Raw genomic sequence first — 21631 nt, forward strand, 5'->3', positions numbered from 1 at the left:
CTGTTGCACTCTTATCCTATCAAAACTGTCCAAACTATTTTTAATACCTTGTTATGACATCTTTGTCAGCCATATAGTTTATAAACCAGCTATACAGGGTGCCAGGGTGGCTCAGAGGTTGAGCAGGCGACCATATACATATGCCACGTAGCGGTGCGGGTGGCGCAGGTTCCAGTCCCAGCCTGTTGCCATTTCCCGCGTATCTTCCCCCATATATCTCCTCCCAATTTCCTGTCACTCTCAACTGTTAATAAAGCCGCTGTGGCCAAAAAAATAAATAAACCAGTCATACAGCAAAATGTTGGTGAGCGGGCCCTCTAAACACCAGAAGATTAGCATTATTACTGTGAGCTGATGTTAACATTGAGCCTGCAAAATATCCAACATAGTCCCTTTATTGTGCTTGATGAGAATTTATTCTGACTGGTCAGTGAGACTGAAAGGTTTTCTGACCTGTGTATAATCAAAAACCACTTGGGCTGATATATGAGTATTGTCCTGATTATGTGATGTGTTTGGGCAGTAGGGTATGCAGATCTGTCTGTGTGCATTTGGGCCCCCTGCATTCGTGCTGACAGGCAGACTGGAGCTTGGGCTCTAAATCAGCTCTCTGCTGTCCCTCTTTGTGGCTATGCTCTGTTTGGACCTAGTGGTGCTGAGTCATATTGCTGTTCCGTCTGTCCCAGTTAAGCCCCCCTGATTTTCATTAAAACCCTTTTGCCATAAGGCATTGGAGCTTCAGTGGAACCCAAGCATTCAGCTGTGTTGTTTTTAACTGTCAAGTCTCAGAAATGCACCTGATGGCAGTCCAGTCAGTGAGTTAGTACCAGCAGAGGGCTCAGATCCTTTGCTTACTGGGATACATACGTACACAAGAACAAGTGCTTTCATTTATTTTTCTAATCAGTACTAACAGGAGAGTCAGACAGGCAGACAGACTCCACACACTCCTTAAATGGAATCAAATCAATTAAATAAATGAAAGGAACTCAATGTCTCTGTACAATATGTGACTGTAACACTTTCTGGGCCTAGTAGGCCAAATTGGAACTTTGTTTAAGACTTCTATATGCTTTTATTATTGAATTTATAACAGGATGTTTATATAACAGTTTTGTATAATATGGCATAAAATTAAATATTTTGGAATTGCTTGTAGAAATCTACACATGTAAATGTATAATAGTGAGTAACACTTGTAGAGTAATTTTCACCCTACAAGTGTTTGGAACAATTGAGCCTCAATTTATCAGCGAAGAGGACTGCAGACAAGGTAAATGAAAAGATCTGGTAGGTTCATAAATTTAGCTCATGTGCAATTATTTATCACAAGAAAGACAAGGAGTAAAAGAAAAACTACACTACACAAAGAGGAATAGTTATAGACAGGAAATAAGCTTAGCTTTAGGCTTAAATGAAATAAATCTGTTTTAATTTTTTTTTTTTTAATTCCTAACAATATCAGTGTTCTAGACATGCTGGCTCAACAATGGGAATTACAGAAAGTAATTCCCTGACCTAACAAGTACAATCTGTTCCCACCTGCACAGGACTGGTTGGAGGCATGTCTCACTCTCACTAATAAGGACTAACACAGATGGGTTAAATTCATCTTGCTTAATTTAATGCAGCAAATAATTTTATGGGTCTAATACTTTTTTTTTTAAACCCAAAGCCCCGAGTTTTGATTAAGACCCATTCCTTAATTAACACCCTGTCTGTCCTTGATATAGTGATGAAGCTGGGGCTGAAACAGTCGTATTTCCAGCTCGTTGGTCAGGATTCAGTTTGGTATGTGGCCATGTACATTCAGACATCAGCAAGGTTGAGGAATGGTAGCTGAGTTCACACTGGGGATTCTGGACGTAAAATGCCAGAGCAGTCAAATTTTGCTGGCAGCCGTGTTACCTTGGCCTTCGATCAGTTCAGCATTAAGATTCTGCCCCACACCCCTTTTCCTTGTAATTCCTGGAGATGAGATGGTCTTCTTATGTTGGACCTATGAATCAGCTGTCTGAATTGGCCCTTCAGTGACTCTAGTTGCAGGGAGGGAAGAGAGGGAGAGGTCTGCAGCACCACTTTTACACTCTTTCTGTGGGGATGTTTAATCATCAGGACGTATTACCTCAGTGACCAGATCTGGGGCAACGGTAGTGATTGTCTAAAAAATCCAGAGAGGCGAAACAATTACTGTCACCTTAATGATGCAAGCATGCTATTAATCCTTAGAGATGGAGCCTTTTTAGTCAACAAATCTCTGCCAGACTTACAGTGTGCCATCTTGTTTAACCTCTATTAACAGAGACCAATTGGGATTCAAGACACCATGTTGTTGTTCTTCTTTACTAGTAACAACACTCAGAGGCCAAATAGTAAAGTCATAGGGCTTTTATTCACTGCCTCCCACTGAATAAAGGCCCTATGACTGGTCTACAGTCCCTGTGATTTTATGGCCCAGTAACAAAGAAGTCCTTTATGAACCACTGCTGTTGTGGTTTTATTACCTTCAGCAGTTAAATGACCATGCTACTGCCAATTTGATCTTTTCAACTCCAAACAAAAACAGAATTTATATTTCTGCTGGAATTTCACTAAATATTGGTACATTTTTACCACATGGCCACAGTAGGGTGGATGTGCAGAGCCAAAATGGAGAACATTTCAGGAAGAATACTAAATGAAAGGCGAGCCTATATTGAGGCTGATCAAAGTTCCAAATGTGATACCAAAAGTCCAAACAAAACCAAAATTCAAAGAACTAGGAGGTACCAGGAAACATAACAACACAAAAGCAGGACAGTAGACACTAAGAGTTACACATCTGACTCCATGACAAAGGACAGAGGCAGGACTGGAGTACAGATACACCCAGAAGGCTGACTGATACAGCTGGGGGAATGAGACACCGGTGAAGACAATCAGGGGCGACAGACTGGAGGCAAAACCCAAAGCCAGACATTAGATAAACCATCCATCAAAGTAAAACAGGACATGACCCATAAGATACAAGAAGACTTATACTAAACATGAGGGCAGAGACAAGGAAACACTATAGGACAAAGGCACGAACACAGAAAGACAAGACAGAGGAAAGAACAGCCAGGGAATTACTGAGGGAACTAACCACACAAGAAATAGAAACCAAAGCTAAAAAACAAAGACCAATAATAATAATAATAATAATAATAATAAAAACTATCAAAACAGGCATCCAAGACTATATACAGGAACCAGACCAGAACTCAAAACTAAGATAAAACTAAAACTTTACATACTAGAAAAACAATGAAAAGAGGAACCAAAACACGTGATTGCAAAAAAGAAAATTATTACTAGAAAACCCATGAAGTATAAAACAGGAAGTAGAGACTCAGCAATAACGCAAGAAATCAAACTCAGTATTAGAATCATGAAGAGATCAAATCAGGAATCCAAAACTGCCAACTTGCTTGCTTCACAGTAACCATTAAAATTGTTTAACTTGTTAAAGTGACTTACTGTTATTGTTTCTTGTTAGATACATAAAACCAATATTATTTGTAGATTTTTTTTCCTGCAATATTTTTCACAAACTGTTAATCCTTCTGTCTTTTTTTTTTTAGCTCCATAAAAATATGTTTTTAATAACATAACTGTCATGCCAAAAGACTGTTCTTGATTTAAGGGATGTAACTTTGCAGAAAGAAATTGTGACTTGGTCTATAAGTCACATCCTCTTCAGAAAGATCAGCTGAGATGTCTGAGGTAGCCAGCTCAGTGGTTGTCAAGGTAATGGATGAAAATGGTTTTGTAATGCAGACTCAGTCCTCACAGAGGTCAGATTAAAAGGCTTTACTCCCCAACTCCCTCCCTCGCTCCCCACATCTCAGAACCCGATCCCGTGCTACTCTGCCATCCATCTGTCTTTGGAACCAGCGAGACATCTAATAACCCAGACAAAGTGAACACCTCTGAGTCTTACACTGGCAAGTTTCTCTCTTTCTATCTCTGCTCATGTTGAAAGTGTGCGTGTATTCTTGCAGTATGCAGCTCAAACAAATGTGTTGTTGATGATATAACTGAATTTTTAATTACCATGATGCTGAAGTTACAGTTTTATGAAAAACATTTTGCTGCTACTTTTTATTTTACATAATGTATTTTAATTTTTTGACATATGTAAAATGGCTGACACAAAAACATAAAGCCTTTAAATCTGAAAAAAAAAAAAAAGATTTATGTTGAAAATCACATTAAAAAAAAGTATTCGTGGAGTGGATTTAGGTTTAAGTTTCATTTGTCCTAACCATGAACATTATCATCAGGGACAGAAACCAACTGTGCATCTCTCTCTCTCCCTTGTTTTCCTGTTACCAACTTGTTTATTAAAGGCTCCAAAACTCTTTTAAATACTTTAAGATGAGTTGTCATTATAGATGATTATGTGATGTGTTATGATTTCCTAAAAAGTTATTTTGTATAACCTGTTTAATGTGAACTTTTTAACCAAATCTCATTGTGATTTTAATGATTGATGAAGCACATTTTATGATAAATATTCCCGTATTAGGGTAAGGACGTGTTTAATGAATAATCATAGGCAGTTATGCCCTTGTTATGTAACTGTGGCCCCAGACTGTGATTCAAAGAGGAGAGACAACAGCGCTTAGATTCTCCTTGCACAGCTGACCCGAGTCTCAGATGACTTCACAGGCTTTTGTTATAGACAAGTCTGATACACTCACCAATGTTTCTAATATACTAATCTTTCTTTGTATCTGTACCTGCTTCACAAGTCTGTCAGTCTGCAGTTGTTTTCTGATTAGAGAGTGAAGATCTCTCCCCAACACCCTTTTGTTTGATCAAACTGTGTTTCTGTTTTTGTGAGAGTGTATGTGTGGTCAGCCTGAATTGGTGGCCAGACCCTGTCACACAAATTCCTTTTCATTCAGTTTGAACAGAAAGAAAGAGAGAAAGACAAAAAGGGGTGAAAGTAAGAGTGAGAGAGAGTGAGTCAGAAGCTGGGGAAAAGGGAGGTGAAGGGGGAGAGGGAGAAAGCCAGGAGACATTTGTAGTTGAGTGGACGAGCACAGACAATCCCTGGCGCACAGCTTTTTGAGTGTCATGTAAACCACCCCTTCGCTCTCCCTTTTTGTCCCATTCACTGCCTGTCACCCTCCCTTCTCTCTGCCCCACCCTGTGGTCTCTCTGCTTTGGACTTTGGGGGGTTTGCCTGCTGTATAAAAACCCTGTGTGTGCCCAGAACAAGCTCCATTCCCCAACATGGAGAGTCAGAGAGTCCAGTCCTCATACAGGAAGCGTTTTGGGCCCCAGGGCTCAAGCAGCTCTGGAGTCAGAATCGGTGGCCTTTCTTCCAGCCGCCTCTCCTGGCATGGCACCCCTCGTAATCTCACCCAATCCAGCCCCATATCGCGGATCTCCCTGGGTTCAAGCAATACAGCCCTGCTGCTGGGGAGCCCTGTGGACCGGCTGGACTTCTCAGCTGACTCTCTGTTGAAGGCCCAGTACAAGGAAACACGAACTAATGAGAAGATGGAGATGATGGGCCTGAATGATCGCTTTGCCAGTTACATAGAGAAGGTGCGCCTACTGGAGCAGCAGAATAAGGTGCTGGTGGCAGAGCTGAACCAGCTGAAGGGGAAAGAGCCAAGTCGACTGGGAGACATCTACCAGGAGGAGCTTAGGGAACTACGACGACAAGTGGACGGTCTCACCACTGGCAAGGCTCGACTGGAAATCGAGAGGGACAACCTGGCTGCAGATCTGACCACACTTAAGCAGAGGTAAGAGGAAGCAGGACAGGACTGGAGGATCATGTAAGTGTGATGCACAATCCCACAGTAGTAGCATCCCTTTGCAGTATTGAAACCTTTTGTCACCTTTTTAGGGTTACAAACTAAAAGATTGTCATAGTGACAAATTTAAATGAACTAAGATACATATATGTGAAATTTTTAAAAAGAATAAGGAGTTAAAGAAGAGAAATAAACTTCCTTGTGCTTGCCCTCCTTATTTATATTCATTAGTATTATGGATTGAGTTTCAGTTTCATCTTTCAATTAGGGTGCAAGATGTTTTGGACTCTTGTTTGTGTTAAACTTTTGAATGTTGTTGGTTAAAGCACAGCAGAACCCAAAATACACCCTGGAAAATATCTGGACTGTGAAAGGATGCTCACAAAATGTGTTATCTAGACAAACTGCTTTTGGTCAGCTTGGCTTTGATTGGAAAACACATTCAATTGGAAGAGATTTTATGTATTTTGGCACAAATTAAGACAAACTCTTTCCAATGGAAAGTTTTCCTTAGTTTTCTTTTTTAATTACCAGTGCATTTATATGCAAATTTCTGACTCACTGGAATGCAGCCCACTGTGCTCTGCCCCAGCTTTACTCCGGGATCCCTCTTTACAAACTTGATCCTCGCTGAACCCCTTGTCCCCATTGAGTGAGTCCGGAGGAATGAGGGAAACACAATGGTAGCCCTCCACAAAGGGAACAGCCAGCCAGGCAGATGTTCACTTGTCCCCTTGTTACTCCAAAATACTGATTCACTGCTGTCAAATATCCAGCTTTTTTTTATTATATTATTTTTAGATGCGTATGTGACATGAATCTATAATTTAATTTTGTCTTGAGAATAAGTGACCATTAGAAGCCTCTAAAGGTTCAAAAAGTCTACCTCAGACTATATCCTCCGATTACCACACAGCTGCTGGTCCTCCAAAAGAATGCAGCATGAATAGTAATGGTTGTGGTCAGAGGTCACTTCTATGATTCATGCTGTTCTTCTTAAAGCCCTCTATTCAGCAAAACTCTTCATGAAGCGTTACAGATGCTTAGGGTTCCATGTCTCTGTGTGCATGGCAGATGGATTGTAGGGTGGTGCCTATCTGTGCACGAGGCTGTGAGTACGTGGCTCCTTTTTATGTCTCTGTGTGTGTGCTTCATCCCGTGGGAAAGGCCAAGGCTATTAGATTGGAGTGAATGTGTAATGATGCGTAAGTTGCCCTTTCAGCTGAGCCCCACACATCCCCAGCAACATGGGGAGCAGCACAGAAGTTCGTGTTAAAAATCTAATTGATGTACTTCAAAATATGTTTTTAATCCTTGGAGATGATGATGGTATGATATTTGTTTTAATCAGGAAAAAGGTTCAACTTTTTGCCTTAATAGAGCAAAAGTACTTTGCAGGGCAAAACTGGCAGGAGCTGTTGTTACATGTTGTATTAAACTACAGAAAAATAAAAATTTAAGGGATTTTTTTTTTTTTTTTTGAATGTGGTGCTTTTTCTCCTTTGTGTGACTTAGACTGCAAGATGAGATTGGCCTGCGACAGGATGCAGAAAATAATCTAAATGCCTTCAGACAGGTAATCCTGTTTCCTGAAATTATTAACTAAATAATTTAGATAGTCAGTATGACTGACTGTCCAACCTCATCCCTCTGTGTACCTCATTTTTTGCATAGGATGTGGATGAGGCATCTTTAAATCGTGTCCAGCTAGAGAGGAAGATCGATGCCCTGCAGGATGAGATACATTTCTTGAAGAAAATTCATGAGGAGGTAAGAATAACAATTGAAAGCATGGAAGTGAAAGAAGATATATTAATATTAAGGCACCATTAGTTACTGCTAATTAGCATAGTTTTAGCTCTCGGTTTTTAAACCACAAATAATTTTGACTTCTTTCTTGCAGGAACTGCGTGAGTTACAGGAGCAGACCCTGGCCCAGCAGGTCCACGTTGATCTAGATGTGTCTAAACCAGATCTGACTGCTGCTCTGAGAGACATCAGGGTCCAGTATGAAAACATGGCCAGTTCAAATATGCAGGAGACTGAGGAATGGTACCGATCCAAGGTCAGAAGAATTAGCTATATCTTTTATAAAACGCATACTGTATATAAGTAAATTGTGAAAGTGTGTGACCATTTTGTTGGTATTTGCTGTGAAAATTTAAAAAAAAATGTATGAAGTTTAAAAACTCATAAGGTAATGAGCTGTTTCACTGTTTGTCTTTGTACACAGTTTGCTGACCTGACAGATGCAGCCAATAGAAATGCAGAGGCCTTGCGCCAGGCCAAGCAGGAGGCCAATGAATATCGCCGTCAGATCCAAGTGGTGACCTGTGACCTGGAGGCTCTTCGTGGTACAGTAAGTACACCAGATCACATAAAACGCACATGTGAAAATGAGCTGCTGATCAGCAACCAGCTGTAGTGTCTCTTTCTTTGTCAGCTACATATTTGGTTTTATTTTTATGCACAAATTTTGAATTCACAAATTAAACTATACGTATTATCCATCCATCCATCCATCCATTTTCTTCCGCTTATCCGGGGCCGGGTCGCGGGGGCAGAAGCCTAAGCAGAGAAGCCCAAGCTTCCCTCTCCCCAGCCACCTCCTCCAGCTCATCCGGAGGGACCCCAAGGCGTTCCCAGGCCAGCCGAGATACATAATCTCTCCAGCGTGTCCTGGGTCTACCACGGGGCCTCTTCCCGGTGGGACATGCCCGGAACACCTCACCCAGGAGGCGGCCAGGAGGCATCCTAATCAGATGCCCGAGCCACCTCAACTGGCTCCTTTCGATGTGGAGGAGCAGCGGCTCTACTCTGAGCCCCTCCCGGATGGCCGCACTCCTCACCTTATCTCTAAGGGAGAGGCCAGCCACCCTTCGAAGGAAACTCATTTCTGCCGCTTGTATTCGCGATCTCATTCTATCGGTCACTACCCAAAGCTCGTGACCATAGGTGAGGGTAGGAACGTAGATCGACCGGTAAATCGAGAGCTTCGCTTTTACGCTAAGCTCCCTCTTCACCACGACGGACCGGTGCAGCGTCCGCATCACTGCAGAAGCAGCCCCGATCCGCCTGTCGATCTCCCGTTCCCTTCGCCCATCACTCGTGAACAAGACCCCGAGATACTTAAACTCCTCCACTTGAGGCAAGAACTCGTTCCTGAGCCGGAGATGGCACTCCACCCTTTTCCGGCTGAGGACCATGGCCTCAGACTTAGAGGTGCTGATTCTCATGCCAGCCGCTTCACACTCGGCTGCGAACCGTTCCACTGCGAGCTGGAGGCCCCCCCCTGATGAAGCCAACAGAACCGCATCATCTGCAAAAAGCAGAGATGAGACTCTGAGGCCACCAAGGAAGAAGCCTTCCGCCACCTGGCTACGCCTAGAAATTCTGTCCATAAAAATTATGAACAGAATCGGTGACAAAGGGCAGCCCTGACGGAGTCCAACACCCACAGGAAACAAATCCGACTTATTACCGGCTATACGGACCAAGCTCTCACTGTGGTTGTACAAGGACTGAATGGCCCGCAACAATGGGCCAGACACCCCATACTCCCGCAGAACCTCCCAAAGAACACCCCGAGGAACACGGTCGAATGCCTTCTCCAAGTCCACAAAGCACATGTAGACTGGTTGGGCAAACTCCCACGCACACTCGAATATCCTTGAGAGGATAAAGAGCTGGTCCAGCGTTCCACGACCAGGACGAAAACCGCATTGTTCCTCCTGAATCCGAGGTTCGACTAACGGACGCACCCTCCTTTCCAGCACCCTGGCATAGACCTTACCGGGGAGGCTGAGGAATGTGATCCCCCGAAAGTTGGAGCACACCCTCCGGTCTCCCTTCTTAAAGATGGGGACCACCACCCCGGTCTGCCAATCCAATGGCACTGCCCCAGATCTCCACGCGATGTTGCAGAGGCGTGTCAACCAAGACAGCCCTACAACATCCAGAGCCTTCAGGAACTCAGGGCGAATCTCGTCCACCCCAGGGGCTCTGCCACCAAGGAGTTGTTTAACTACCTCAGTGACCTCACCCCCAGTGATGGTCAAGTCATCCCCGTCATCCCCAGACTCTGCTTCCACTACAGAAGGCGTGTCAGTGGGATTCAGAAGGTCCTCGAAGTATTCCTTCCACCGTCCGACTATAGCCTCAGTTGAAGTCAGCAGCACCCCCCCCGCACTATAAACAGTGTGAGTGAAGCACTGCTTTCCCCTCCTGAGTCGCCTGACGGTTTGCCAGAATCGCTTCGATGCCGTCCGAAAGTCTTTTTCCATAGCCTCACCGAACTCCTCCCACACCCGAGTTTTTGCTTTGGCCACTACCCGAGCTGCATTCCGCTTGGCCTGTCGATACCTGTCAGCTGCCTCCGGAGTCCCACAGGCTAACCAAGCCCGATAGGACTCTTTCTTCAGCTTGATGGCTCCCTTCACCTCCGGTGACCACCATCTGGTTCGGGGGTTACCACCACGACAGGCACCAACCACCTTGCAGCCACAGCTCTGAGCAGCAGCCTCAACAATGGAGGTGCGGAACATGGTCCATTCGGACTCAATGTCCTCAGCCTCCCTCGGAATGCTGTCGAAGTTCTGCCGGAGGTGGGAGTTGTGATCCAACTCACCACCAGGTGGTGATCAGTTGACAGCTCAGCTCCTCTCTTCACCCGAGTGTCCAGAACATACGGCCGCAGATCTGATGATACGATTACAAAATCGATCATCGACCTGCGACCTAGGGTGTCCTGGTGCCATGTGCACTTATGGACATCCTTGTGTTCGAACACGGTGTTTGTTATGGACAAACTGTGGTTTGCACAGAAGTCCAATAACAAAACACCATTCGGGTTCAGATCGGGCAGGCCGTTCCTCCCAATCACGCCCCTCCAGGTCTCACTGTCATTGCCCACGTGAGCGTTGAAGTCTCCCAGCAAGACTATGGAGTCACCAGATGGAGCACTCTCCAGCACCCCACCCAGCAACTCCAAAAAGGGTGGGTACGCTGAACTGTCATTCGGCGCATAAGCGCAAACAACAGTCAGGACCCGTTCCCCAGCCCGAAGGCGCAGGGAAACTACCCTCTCGTCCACCGGTGAAAACTCCGACGTACAGGCAGCAAGCCCGGGGGATACAAGAATACCCACCCCAGCTCGCCGCCTCTCACCGAGGGCAACTCCAGACTGGAACAGAGTCCAGCCCTTCTCCAGGAGACTGGTTCCAGAGCCCAGGCCATGCGTTGAGGTGAGCCCAACTATGTCTAGCTGGTATCTCTCAACCTCACGCACTAGCTCAGGCTCCTTCCCCACCAGAGAGGTGACATTCCATGTCCCAACAGCCAGTTTCGATAGCCGGGGATCGGTCCGCCAGGGCCTCCGCCCTTGGCCACCGCCCGACACACACTGCACCCGACCCCTACGACACCTCCTGCGGGTGGTGGGCCTGCAGGAGGTCGGGCCCATGTAACCTCTTCGGGCTGCGCCCGGCCAAGCACCACGGGCTAATGCCTGGCCACCAGACGCTCTCCCTCGAGCTCCCTCCCCAGGCCTGGCTCCAGGGTGGGGCCCCGGTAACCCTATCCCGGGCAGGGTAAACTGTTCCCTTGTTTTTTCACTCATAAGGGTCTTCTGAACCGCTCTTTGTCTGGACCCTCACCCAGGACCAGTTTGCCATGGGAGACCCTACCAGGGGGACAAGCCCCCAGACAACATAGCTCCTGGGATCACTGGGACACACAAACCCCTCCACCACGATAAGGTGGCGATTCACGGAGGAGTATACGTATTATATGTCTATATAATAGCCTATCAGAACTGACTTTTAATTTGAAGTGAACATTGTAGGGATTGTCTCACTTTTCCACCAACTTCTGGATGATACGGAAGGGAAATATCATGCACTCTCTGCTTGACTTTATGCTTACCTTCAGTCTGGTCTTGGACTTGAGATCATGTGTTTGGGTTTGCACAGTCAAGAATATTCAATTGCTTCCTCTTTGGCTTGGACCTAAAATGAAACTAACCTAATAAATATTTTTGTTCTGTTAAGTTAATTATGCATTTGTATATGCTGTCTAGTAGCAAGCAACTTCCAGCTGCTCCCTTGTCACAAGAGGTCACCACAGTGGGAAGCTCTGCATGTTTGATTTGGCACACTTTTATGCCGGATGCTCTTTCACTTCCTAAGCAAATGTGTTAACCACATTTACTTGGAGGCATGGAGGCACATGTGCTGTCCAGTAGTAGCTTGAAACTCCATTGCCATTCAGTTTTGTAAAATAGAACTAATACTAATGGCACAAAAAAGCAGTTCATATAAAGCAGGAAGAGCAGTAGTAGCTGTAGAAGAAGTGAATGCAAAAGTAATAGTAGAAGTAGCAACAGTAGAGGCAGATAGTAATACTAGTGTAGAATTTAACATCTTATCTGGGAAGACCATTAAACAAATTCTTACTTGTCTATGTTAAAACCTGGTGTATATAACTGAGTCTTTCACTGCATTTATTATGTGGTCTGTTCTTCTGTTCTATTTGAGAATGAGTCTCTGGAACGCCAGCTCCGGGAAATGGAGGAGCGCTCTGGCATGGAAACAGCCGGCTACCAGGATACAGTGAATCGTCTGGAAGAAGAGATCCAGGCACTGAAAGAGGAGATGGCAAGGCACCTGCAGGAGTACCAGGACCTCCTCAATGTCAAACTGGCTCTGGATATTGAGATTGCCACATACAGAAAGCTCTTGGAGGGAGAGGAGAGCAGGTGCGTTACAACTTGTCTGGTCAGATTTGACGGAAGCATTAAATCAGAGTATATGTTACTGATTTTTTTTTTTTTGTCTCTTTTCTTCCAGGATCACTATTCCAGTTCAGAGCTTTTCCAACATTCAGTTTAGAGGTCAGTTTAAATTTTTAACCTTTTGTTTTCTTCAATATTTTTACTGTCAGTTATAAAGGACGATATTTGTGGATTTAAAAGAGAATTTTGTCATCTGATTTTGCCATTAAGTAAAACACTGCGGAGGTCAACAAAAGCATTAGGACTTATGATATGGGAACTGTGCTTGTATTATCAAAACCCAGAAATTCAGACATGAACTTTTTCATGTATACTGTGATCAAAGGTGTTTTAGAAAGCTAAATCAAACAGGAAGTGGAGAGAAGATTTCAAAGCCACTAAATTTTTAAGTGATCATCCTGTATACTTTAAGTCAGATGTGAACAGAGGATAATGATTTAGCAGGGTTTGGTCAGAACTAAACATTTTCCCCTCTCTCCTGCTGTTTTTCACTTAGAAACTAATTTGGACACTAAAACTCCAGAGGCCCATGTGAAGAGAAGCATCCTGGTTCGAACTGTGGAGACCAGAGATGGGGAGGTATGTGGATGAACACAAATGGAGAGAAATCTGCAGACTAGTTTGGGAAAGCAACTCAAGATCTACACTGCAATCATAAAGATGTAACATGCCTCGGTCTTCTCAAGTATTTGTCTTTTTAAGCTGCAAAAATGTCTCAATTCTCCCTGACATGTCAGTGCTGCTGCTGCCTTGTGTCACTGCCTGCTGTTTCAGACATCTACTACAGTGGATCTACAGCATCCAGTGGATGCCAAACTCCAACTGTATTCTGCTACTGTAATAAAACAGTCATGTCAAATTGAGTGAGCTGAGTGAATTAGCGCTTGAATGAGTCATTCACACTGCTTCAGGATAATCTGCACATTGCACCTCTTACCCATTCCCTCTGGAGGGCAATGTTGAACTCTTCTGAAGGTTTTCACAGATTTACTGTGGCTCTGTACACCTGATGCCTTGTGCAACTGACACTAAAAACCCCACCAGAGATTTGCTCATTTTGTTATTTTTAACTGTGATTTTTTTTTTTTCCTTTTTTAGATCATTAAGGAATCAACCACTGAACACAAAGATCTTCCTTAAAGTTCCAAGACCAGCTCTTCAATCTTTTCCTCATTCACTATCTGGGGATTCTGAATACACATTTTTGGATATTGCTACAATTTTTGTTTGTTTGCTTGTTTCCAGATCCAAAAGCTATCCCATCAGATTCACTGCATCCCCATCTTTTCTCTCTGCCATCGCCATTACCTCCTGGCAACTTTTTTTATGGCAACCATAAAATAACCACCAATTACACTTAGACTCCCTCTTAATATTTCTGCTGAAAATATCTAGGTTAGGTTTTTGTACAGCTCCACCATAAGCTTGAGTCATTGTTAGATTATTCCAGTAAAAACTATGAATAAGCTGTTTTAACTTTAACAGGTGTTTTTTTTTTAGCATTGATTCTGATTAGCTACCATAGAAAAGACATAGAGTCATAGAGTTATGTTTAGTACATAGCATGGTGGAGGTTGATGCATGGTTATGTGTATGTGAAATGTGGCAAGTGAAGTACAGGAAGGAGCTGCAGATGCAGACATCTGAACTGGATTTAGGCAAGTGATACGTGTATGTTACTGCAGCTTTGATCAAAACAGCACGTGAGTCTGAGTTGTTTTGTTTTTTAACCCTCTGTCTGGTTCTATTCTAATATTTCATCCCTTTGTTCATTCTAGCAGCCGCGTCTGCTTGTGTATTGTTTATTGAATGTAAAGTCCTACACACGTGCATAGTTGGTGTTGGGTGGAGCTATGCGGCAGGTTTTCTGATATCATCACATTTTATCTACATTGCACTGAGTGCCCAAACAAGCCTGTTAGTGCTGCTCTGAGGACTTAAAACTGCACAGTCAGATGGGAATACAAATAAATGTGCAGATACAGCACATGATGGAGGATCTATGGTGATGTCTAGAGTGTTCATTCCCGCCATAAAAAGTGTAAGTGATTATCAGCATCAAGATTTGTGTTGGGCCTTGAAAATTTCCTCCATCACTGTACCTCCACTCTTCTGTGTCTTCTGTAACATCCTCTGTCTCTTGAATGCAACCTGATAACAGGACAAGTTTTTGACACCAGGATTTGTCATGACATGCCCACTTATAAAGTAGCGATAACAGGGACAGACAGGCCCAGTTTACAGGTGTGGATACTGACACGACTTTTGCCCTCCAGCCTCGACCAAGTGTCAGCCAGTTCCTTTATTTGGGAGATAGCAAAGGAAGACGCAGAGAGAGGACCATGCAGTTGTTTTAATAACCTCTGACAAATATCACAAACTGCACTGCAGTGTTGTTTTTCTTTTTTTGTTTTGAATGGGAGGAATTTTTTTTTTTAAAGGCCGAAATGATAGTTGGACATCACAGTTCAAACACTGTAATCCAAACCCCAACTTTTGATGAAACTCCCACTGACTGAAGCAGTGCTGACAGGACCTGCCACTAACGAGAGCGCTGCTACGCCAAAGCTGGCTGTGTCTGTGCCTGTCGCCAAGGACACCATGTGTTCATGCCTACCACTCTCTACACTCTGGAACCTTCACCCCCAACCTTCAGTCTCTTCTCCCTTTTCCTGTAATAACACATAGCAATCTGTTGTTTGCTTTGATTTTATTTGTTTGATTGTATGTTAAATAGATGTTTTTGGTCCTTTACTCATTAGAAACCTCTGCAGATGTGAATATAACATTAGTTCAGACCAGTGCTGCAAGCTATAATGTTATGTTAACAACAATAAAACATTTTGTTTGCTGATGCCTCTTTGCTTTGTGCAAAAAGTCTGTCCTAACAATGTTTTCATGTGTTCATAATCATGTTTCTTTGACTCTCATTCAAACCTGACACAGTCATACAATATATCAGTTCTCATCTCTGTCAACTGAGTGTTATATATGCTGACAATTACCTTCAGGGTATCTGAGGGCTGACAGCAACGGACGGATATTATTCATTGTAACTGATTGTTTCTGCCCTTCAGGCGGGCTGCACTGCTGAACAGATGGGTTCACTTCAAGTAATGTCACGGCCCAGTATGAGTTTTACTGTCTGCATGGGCCGAGAGATCATTTGTAGCCAAGAATAATATTGCTTGAGATGCAGATAAACATCTCTACTCTCTACAACTATCTCGACATCAGAAAGTCAGTTTCCTACATTGTCAGGTGCATCCTTATAATTCATGTGAACTTGATTTGAGTTTTTAAAGGATAGATGTGCATTTTTAAAGTCTGTCTCAAAACACTTATCAGGTGTCAATATGTACAGTAAAACCTTTTTTGCTTGAAGAAATCCCTTCATTTACTAATTTAATTGAAAGCAAAAAGTTTAATCAAAGTTTTAAAATTGTAGTGATTACTATATGTCTGTGTAGATTCTCAGTCATCCAGGTCATAGTAGTCTCTGGAGCTTGAAAAAGGCGACTGGACTTCTTTTTGTTTCTTGAAGACGTTTCACCTCTCATCCGAAAGGCTTCTTCAGTTCTCAACCAAATGGTGGAGAGACCCAGGTATTTAAACCCCTGTGGGCGTAGTCCCCTGGAGGTGGTTATGACCCTCTATTGATCATGTGCGTGAACACATGTGCCCAGGTGTGAAGGGGGCGTGGGTCATATTTAATCAGTGGTTTCAGTTGAAACCAATTTAGGACTCCGCTCCATTGTTTCCTGTGGCCTATTGAGGTCACTGGAACAAAGGTGTGAATGGGGGTTGAGACGTCTGGGAAGGGAGCTCAGGACAGCACTGTAAGCGGGGGAAAGTTGGTGACGTAATCCACCTCCTCTGTTCAATGATGGTTGTTCACAGTGGACATAGATGGCTTCTTTCACTCCTCTTTCAAACCATCTGTTTTCCCTGTCCAAAATGTGAACATTGGCATCCTCAAAAGAGTGCCCTTTTTCCTTCAGATGCAGATGTACTGCTGAATCTTGTCCTGTCGAGGTGGCTCTTCTATGTTGTGCCATTCGTTTGTGAAGTGATTGTAGTGATTACTGTTACTGTCCATTCACTGTATTTCAGCACAATCACTGTCTTTGATCTTAAAAGACTTTGGTAACATTTAAAGGTACAAAACTTTGTGAACTTCAGATGAAATTTGGAATTTTTTTGCACAGAGTAGAGACTCTTGATTTGATCCCTAATCACTAATAAAAAAAAAATCTTTTGATGTACCCATGTGAATATGAGTACTGTTGTAAGCAGTTTTAAAACTGTGCTATTCTGTGATATATACTTTTCAAAGAGTTAATCAGGCTCTGAATCATAGTGGTCTCTTTACTACAACAATTACTGAAATTGGCCAAGTTCAAGCTGCCTAAAAATGCTCAAGCAGTTATTGTCAGCCATAGTCAAGGTCCAGAGTAGTAGCTGTTTTTTCTGTGTGAGCTCACACAGTTTTCCTGCGTTGTCAGATATGTGCAACCTGTGCAGTTCTAAATATACTTTGAAGGTAAAATATTATGTTTTTCTTTGCCTTAAATGAAGATTAAGAAAAGCAGCTAAACATCAGAAGATTAAGTAATAGAAGGCTGAAATCACCCGATGAAATAAGTACTTTAAAATGTGGTTAATCTGTTCTCCCTTCTCTTTTGTTTGTCTTGTGCTTCTTGTCTGGCACTTGAGAATTTATCACGAAACAAACCTTCTAACTATGGTAAAAAAAAAAACACATATACGCATGATATTTGTTTGCCAAAGCAAACATTTGAGTAAATTAAGTCACAAGTGGCTGCTATGCTTTTCAAGACCTAACATGGTAGTTCCAAAACAACTGACTGGATTTACAGACTTGAACATGGCTTTTATCCCAAGCTTAAAAAAATGTCACACCCTGCCTCAGTGGCAGTTTGTTCTTTTTATTTTCCTTCTGGTTGAATGTGATGTGTGTATTAAAGTATGATCCAGTAAGTGCAAGACACAACATGTGTCTGTTTTGTCCAGCTCTTATCAGAAGAATGGATGTTTGAGATCTGAAAGGTGACCCTGAGCAAAAGGAATTCCAGGCAGATAAAACTCTCAGGCAGTCAGCCTCCTTTCCCATCCAGTCCTTTCCCACAAGGTCAGGAAGGGACAAATGGTTACAGAGATGTGCTTTTGTCAAGCTGGGTTTGAGGTGACAACAGCTGTCATGTATGCATTTGTTACATATAGAAATTACAAATGCACACAGTATCTACAATTTTTTGACCTATGTAAATCTCGATATCTAGTAGATGAGGGGGGAAAGCAAATTGTTCAATATAGTTTGATTTCACCAATCAATTCTGGCTTTCACTAATGAATTCTGCAATAAATAAATAAATAAAATAAAATAACTGAAATAAGCCAATTAAATGCTGTAGGTGACTTTACAGAGAGAATTTATCTACACCATTTAGATTAACTATCAAAATGAATAAAAAATTAAGATTTGGATGTTCCAGAAGACATTCAAGAAATTCCAGGAGCATCTAGATGGAGATCTAAACTAAAACTTCTCTTATGAGGAAATAATCAGAGAGATGCTGAACCAGGTCTAACAAACTCACACGTATGATCTAGAGTTCCAGTCATTGCTCTTTGTCTTTCGCTGCCCTGTTAAGTGCACATTCCTGTGTGAGAGCCCTTTGGTGGCTCTCACACCAAAGGGTCATGGGAAGGTTCTTGGTTAATTTTAGCCCTCATTTCATCAAGACCATTGAGACAGAACACAGAGCCACTACCTCAACCCATCTAATGAAAAGTGAACCCTCTGATCTCCAAACACCCTTTACTGTCTGAGTTTAAGTGAACAGTGCTCGTAACAGCTGCCTGCCTTTGGACAAAGTTGAAGGATGACTTCTTAAGCACACAGGTCACCTGGCACCTCAGCTGGTCATGAGTGGCTTCCTGGTGTGATTTTGTCACATCATTTGAATTCCTTCATGGTGAAGTTTTAAATAACATATTTATCTAGACTCTCACGGTTCAGGAATCATTTCAAGATATCGTCAGTGACAATATTTTGTTGCCAGTGGTTGTGAACAGAACATAGAAGGATTTGCCACAAAAAGAGAAAGGCCCATAAACACAACTCAGCTGTAAACACCATTCAGCATGGTTTGTCAGCAAAACTCTTTTGTTGCAGCGTTCTCAAACAAAATGTGTGTGTGAGTTTGAAAAAGGCAGTTGCAGCCTGCAGTTGACCTTTAACTAGGTACACAATAGAAACTCTGGCCAGGATGTCTGTTCCGTCTCCGAAGACACTGCCAGTGCCAGGTAAATGTCTCCTTGCTGTTCCAATTTGAGTTCAGGGACAAGATTGAGGCCTTTGAGTTATAAAACGAATGTCCAGGCCAGTACTCAAAACATGAAATTTAAATCCCATCTCACTTTCAGTTTAGTCAGGTTTGAATTTGTCACATTTATAACTCAGCTCAAGTAGTCAACTCTGCGCCCTCACGTCTGGTTGTGGCGAAAAAAATCCAGACTGAAAAGCTTCCAGTGTCAAGCCTGTAAATCACAAACTGCTTCATCTTCTTAGTTTACAGCCATCTTTTGCTCCATTTTTTCTTTTTTTTTTTCTTTTTCAGTTTTGACATCTCAGTTTTTGCTTTAGTGGCACTCATATACCTTGTCAGAATCAGAATCAGAATCAGAATCAGAAGGTTTTATTGCCATATGGGTGAACAGGTTCACAGCATTAGGAAATTGCTGCGGTACTTCGTGCTTACATAAAAAACAATAAGTATAAAAACTATAAGACAATGTTACAAATATACAAATTACAAATATACAGAGATATTAGAACTATAACTATAACACAATATTACAAAATATACAGTGCAGAGAATAATTAAAAGATAAAAGAATGTAAGCTATAGTCCAGTAATATGTACATCAGTGCAAACAGACAGGTGCATAGACATAGGGTCATCAGCGTTTGTGGAGGGTGGTGGTAACAGTCTTAGGGTTATTGTTCATGAGTCCAACAGCAGAGGGGAAGAAACTGTTCTTATGGCGGGAGGTTCTGGTCCGAATGGACCGTAGCCTCCTGCCTGAGGGGAGAGGGTCAAAAAGTCTGTGCCCAGGGTGAGAGTGGTCGGCTGTGATCCGACCTGCACGCCCCAGTGTCCTGGAGGTGTACAGGTCCTGGAGAGATGGGAGGTTACAGCCAATCACCTTCTCAGCAGAGTGCACAACGCGCTGTAGTCTCTGTTTGTCCCTAGTGGTGGCTCCAGCGTACCACACAGTGATGGAGGAGGAAAGGATGGACTCGATGATGGCAGTATAGAACTGCACCATGGTCTTTACTGGCAAGTTGAATTTCTTCAACTGCCGCAGGAAGTGCATCCTCTGCTGGGCCTTTTTGACGACAGAGGTGATGGTGGGCTCCCACTTGAGGTCCTGGGTGATGGTAGTTCCCAGGAAGCGAAATGAGTCCACTGTGGTGATGGGGGTGCCAGTCAGGATGATGGAGGGTAGAGGAGCTGTGTGCTTCCTAAAGTCCACTATAATCTCCACTGTCTTCTGGGCGTTCAGCACCAGGTTATTGTGGCTGCACCAGGACACCAGACGTTTGACCTCCATCCTGTAGGCCGACTCGTCCCCGTCTGAGATGAGTCCGATGAGAGTCATGTCGTCTGCAAACTTAATAAGCTTGACAGACTGGTGGTCAGAGGTGCAGCAGTTGGTATACAGGGAGAAGAGCAGAGGAGAGAGGACACAGCCCTGAGGAGTGCCAGTGCTGATGGTCCGGGAGTCCGAGACATTCTTCCCCAGCCTCACGTGCTGCTTCCTGTTTGTCAGGAAGTCAGTGATCCACCTGCAGATGGGATCAGGGACGTTCATCTGGGAGAGCTTGTCTTGGAGGAGATCAGGGATGATGGTGTTGAAGACAGAGCTGAAGTCCACAAACAGGATCCTGGCGTAGGTTCCCTGGAAGTCCAGATGCTGTAGGATGAAGGGCAGAGCCAGGTTGATGGCATTGTCCACAGACCTGTTGGCTCTGTAGGCAAACTGCAGGGGGTCCAGAAGGGGGGCTGTGAGGGACTTGAGGTGAGACAGCACCAGACGCTCAAATGACTTCATGACCACAGAGGTCAGTGCCACAGGTCTGTAGTCATTAAGTCGAGTGATCCTTGGCTTCTTGGGGACAGGAACAATGGTAGTGGTTTTAAAACAGCACGTGGCAAGCCTCCAGTGAGGAGTTGAAGATGTTTGTGAACAATGGGGCAAGCTCGTTAGCACAATGTCTCAGTGTGGCAGGTGAGACACCATCTGGCCCTGGAGCTTTGCGAGCTTTGATGCTCCTGAACTGTTTTTGTCAGTGGCATTGCTACATTTCTCCTACAAAAGTCCTAATCTGCTTTGAAATATTATTGCAACATGTTTGTTTTCTGACAGATTAAAATAAACGGGGGAAGGGAGCATAGGAACATCTCACAAAGACACACCTACAACAAGCATATAAGTGCAGTTTCAAGATTACTATCAGTGGTTTAATATAATTCTTCAGAAGTGTGATGGCAGCCACAGAGGAAGAGGATGCTGCTATTTTCAGCACAGAGATTTCAGATGTAGGGTGAAGCAGAATAGACTGCTGGGTCTGCACTCTATCAGTGTCAAACCACTGTCAAGTTATCCATAATGCCATACATAGATAATATCAGTGTATACATTTCAAAATAAAGCATTGATTCAGTGAGAAACAAAGGCCAAACAGCTATTAGATAAAAGATTTGTAGCATATAAAGTATAAGATACCAGAAATGTAGGAGAAATATTTAATGTAACAGAAAAACTTAGTTTGGACAGCTAATCCTGAATAGCCATTATTGTGAAGAGCCAGTTAGTTTATGCTTTTTCATTGCAAATGTGTTATATTTCTTCTAACCTGACAGTACAAGCCATTAGTGCTGCTAATGAGCAATTTTATGGTGTCTCTCCCTGGTTTAAATTACGTGCAATATGTCTTATAAGCTGGTTAATGTTT

General features: G+C 43.2%; 1 protein-coding gene across 1 annotated transcript; it reads left to right on the forward strand.

The window, feature by feature from the left end:
• Positions 1-5222: 5222 nt before the first annotated feature.
• On the forward strand, positions 5223-15441 carry gfap (glial fibrillary acidic protein). The gene is made up of 9 exons (XM_030736179.1): positions 5223-5783; positions 7311-7371; positions 7470-7565; positions 7699-7860; positions 8029-8154; positions 12329-12549; positions 12641-12684; positions 13082-13164; positions 13684-15441. Exons 1-9 carry the CDS (start codon positions 5263-5265, stop codon positions 13723-13725), a joined length of 1356 nt encoding a protein of 451 aa, XP_030592039.1. The 5' UTR covers positions 5223-5262; the 3' UTR covers positions 13726-15441.
• The last annotated feature ends 6190 nt before the right edge of the window (positions 15442-21631 follow it).

Source organism: Archocentrus centrarchus, chromosome 8 (genome assembly GCF_007364275.1).
Source record: "Archocentrus centrarchus isolate MPI-CPG fArcCen1 chromosome 8, fArcCen1, whole genome shotgun sequence".
Lineage (NCBI taxonomy): Eukaryota > Metazoa > Chordata > Actinopteri > Cichliformes > Cichlidae > Archocentrus > Archocentrus centrarchus.

What these genes read in the sequence shown, in the direction of transcription:
- gfap (XM_030736179.1), top strand. Translation starts at nt 5,263, where the DNA reads ATGGAGAGTCAGAGAGTCCAGTCCTCATACAGGAAGCGTTTTGGGCCC. An exon ending in TTGGAGGGAGAGGAGAGCAG is followed by an intron (nt 12,550 to 12,640) that starts GTGCGTTACAAC and finishes CTTTTCTTCCAG; the next exon opens with GATCACTATTCCAGTTCAGA. An exon ending in TGGAGACCAGAGATGGGGAG is followed by an intron (nt 13,165 to 13,683) that starts GTATGTGGATGA and finishes TTCCTTTTTTAG; the next exon opens with ATCATTAAGGAATCAACCAC.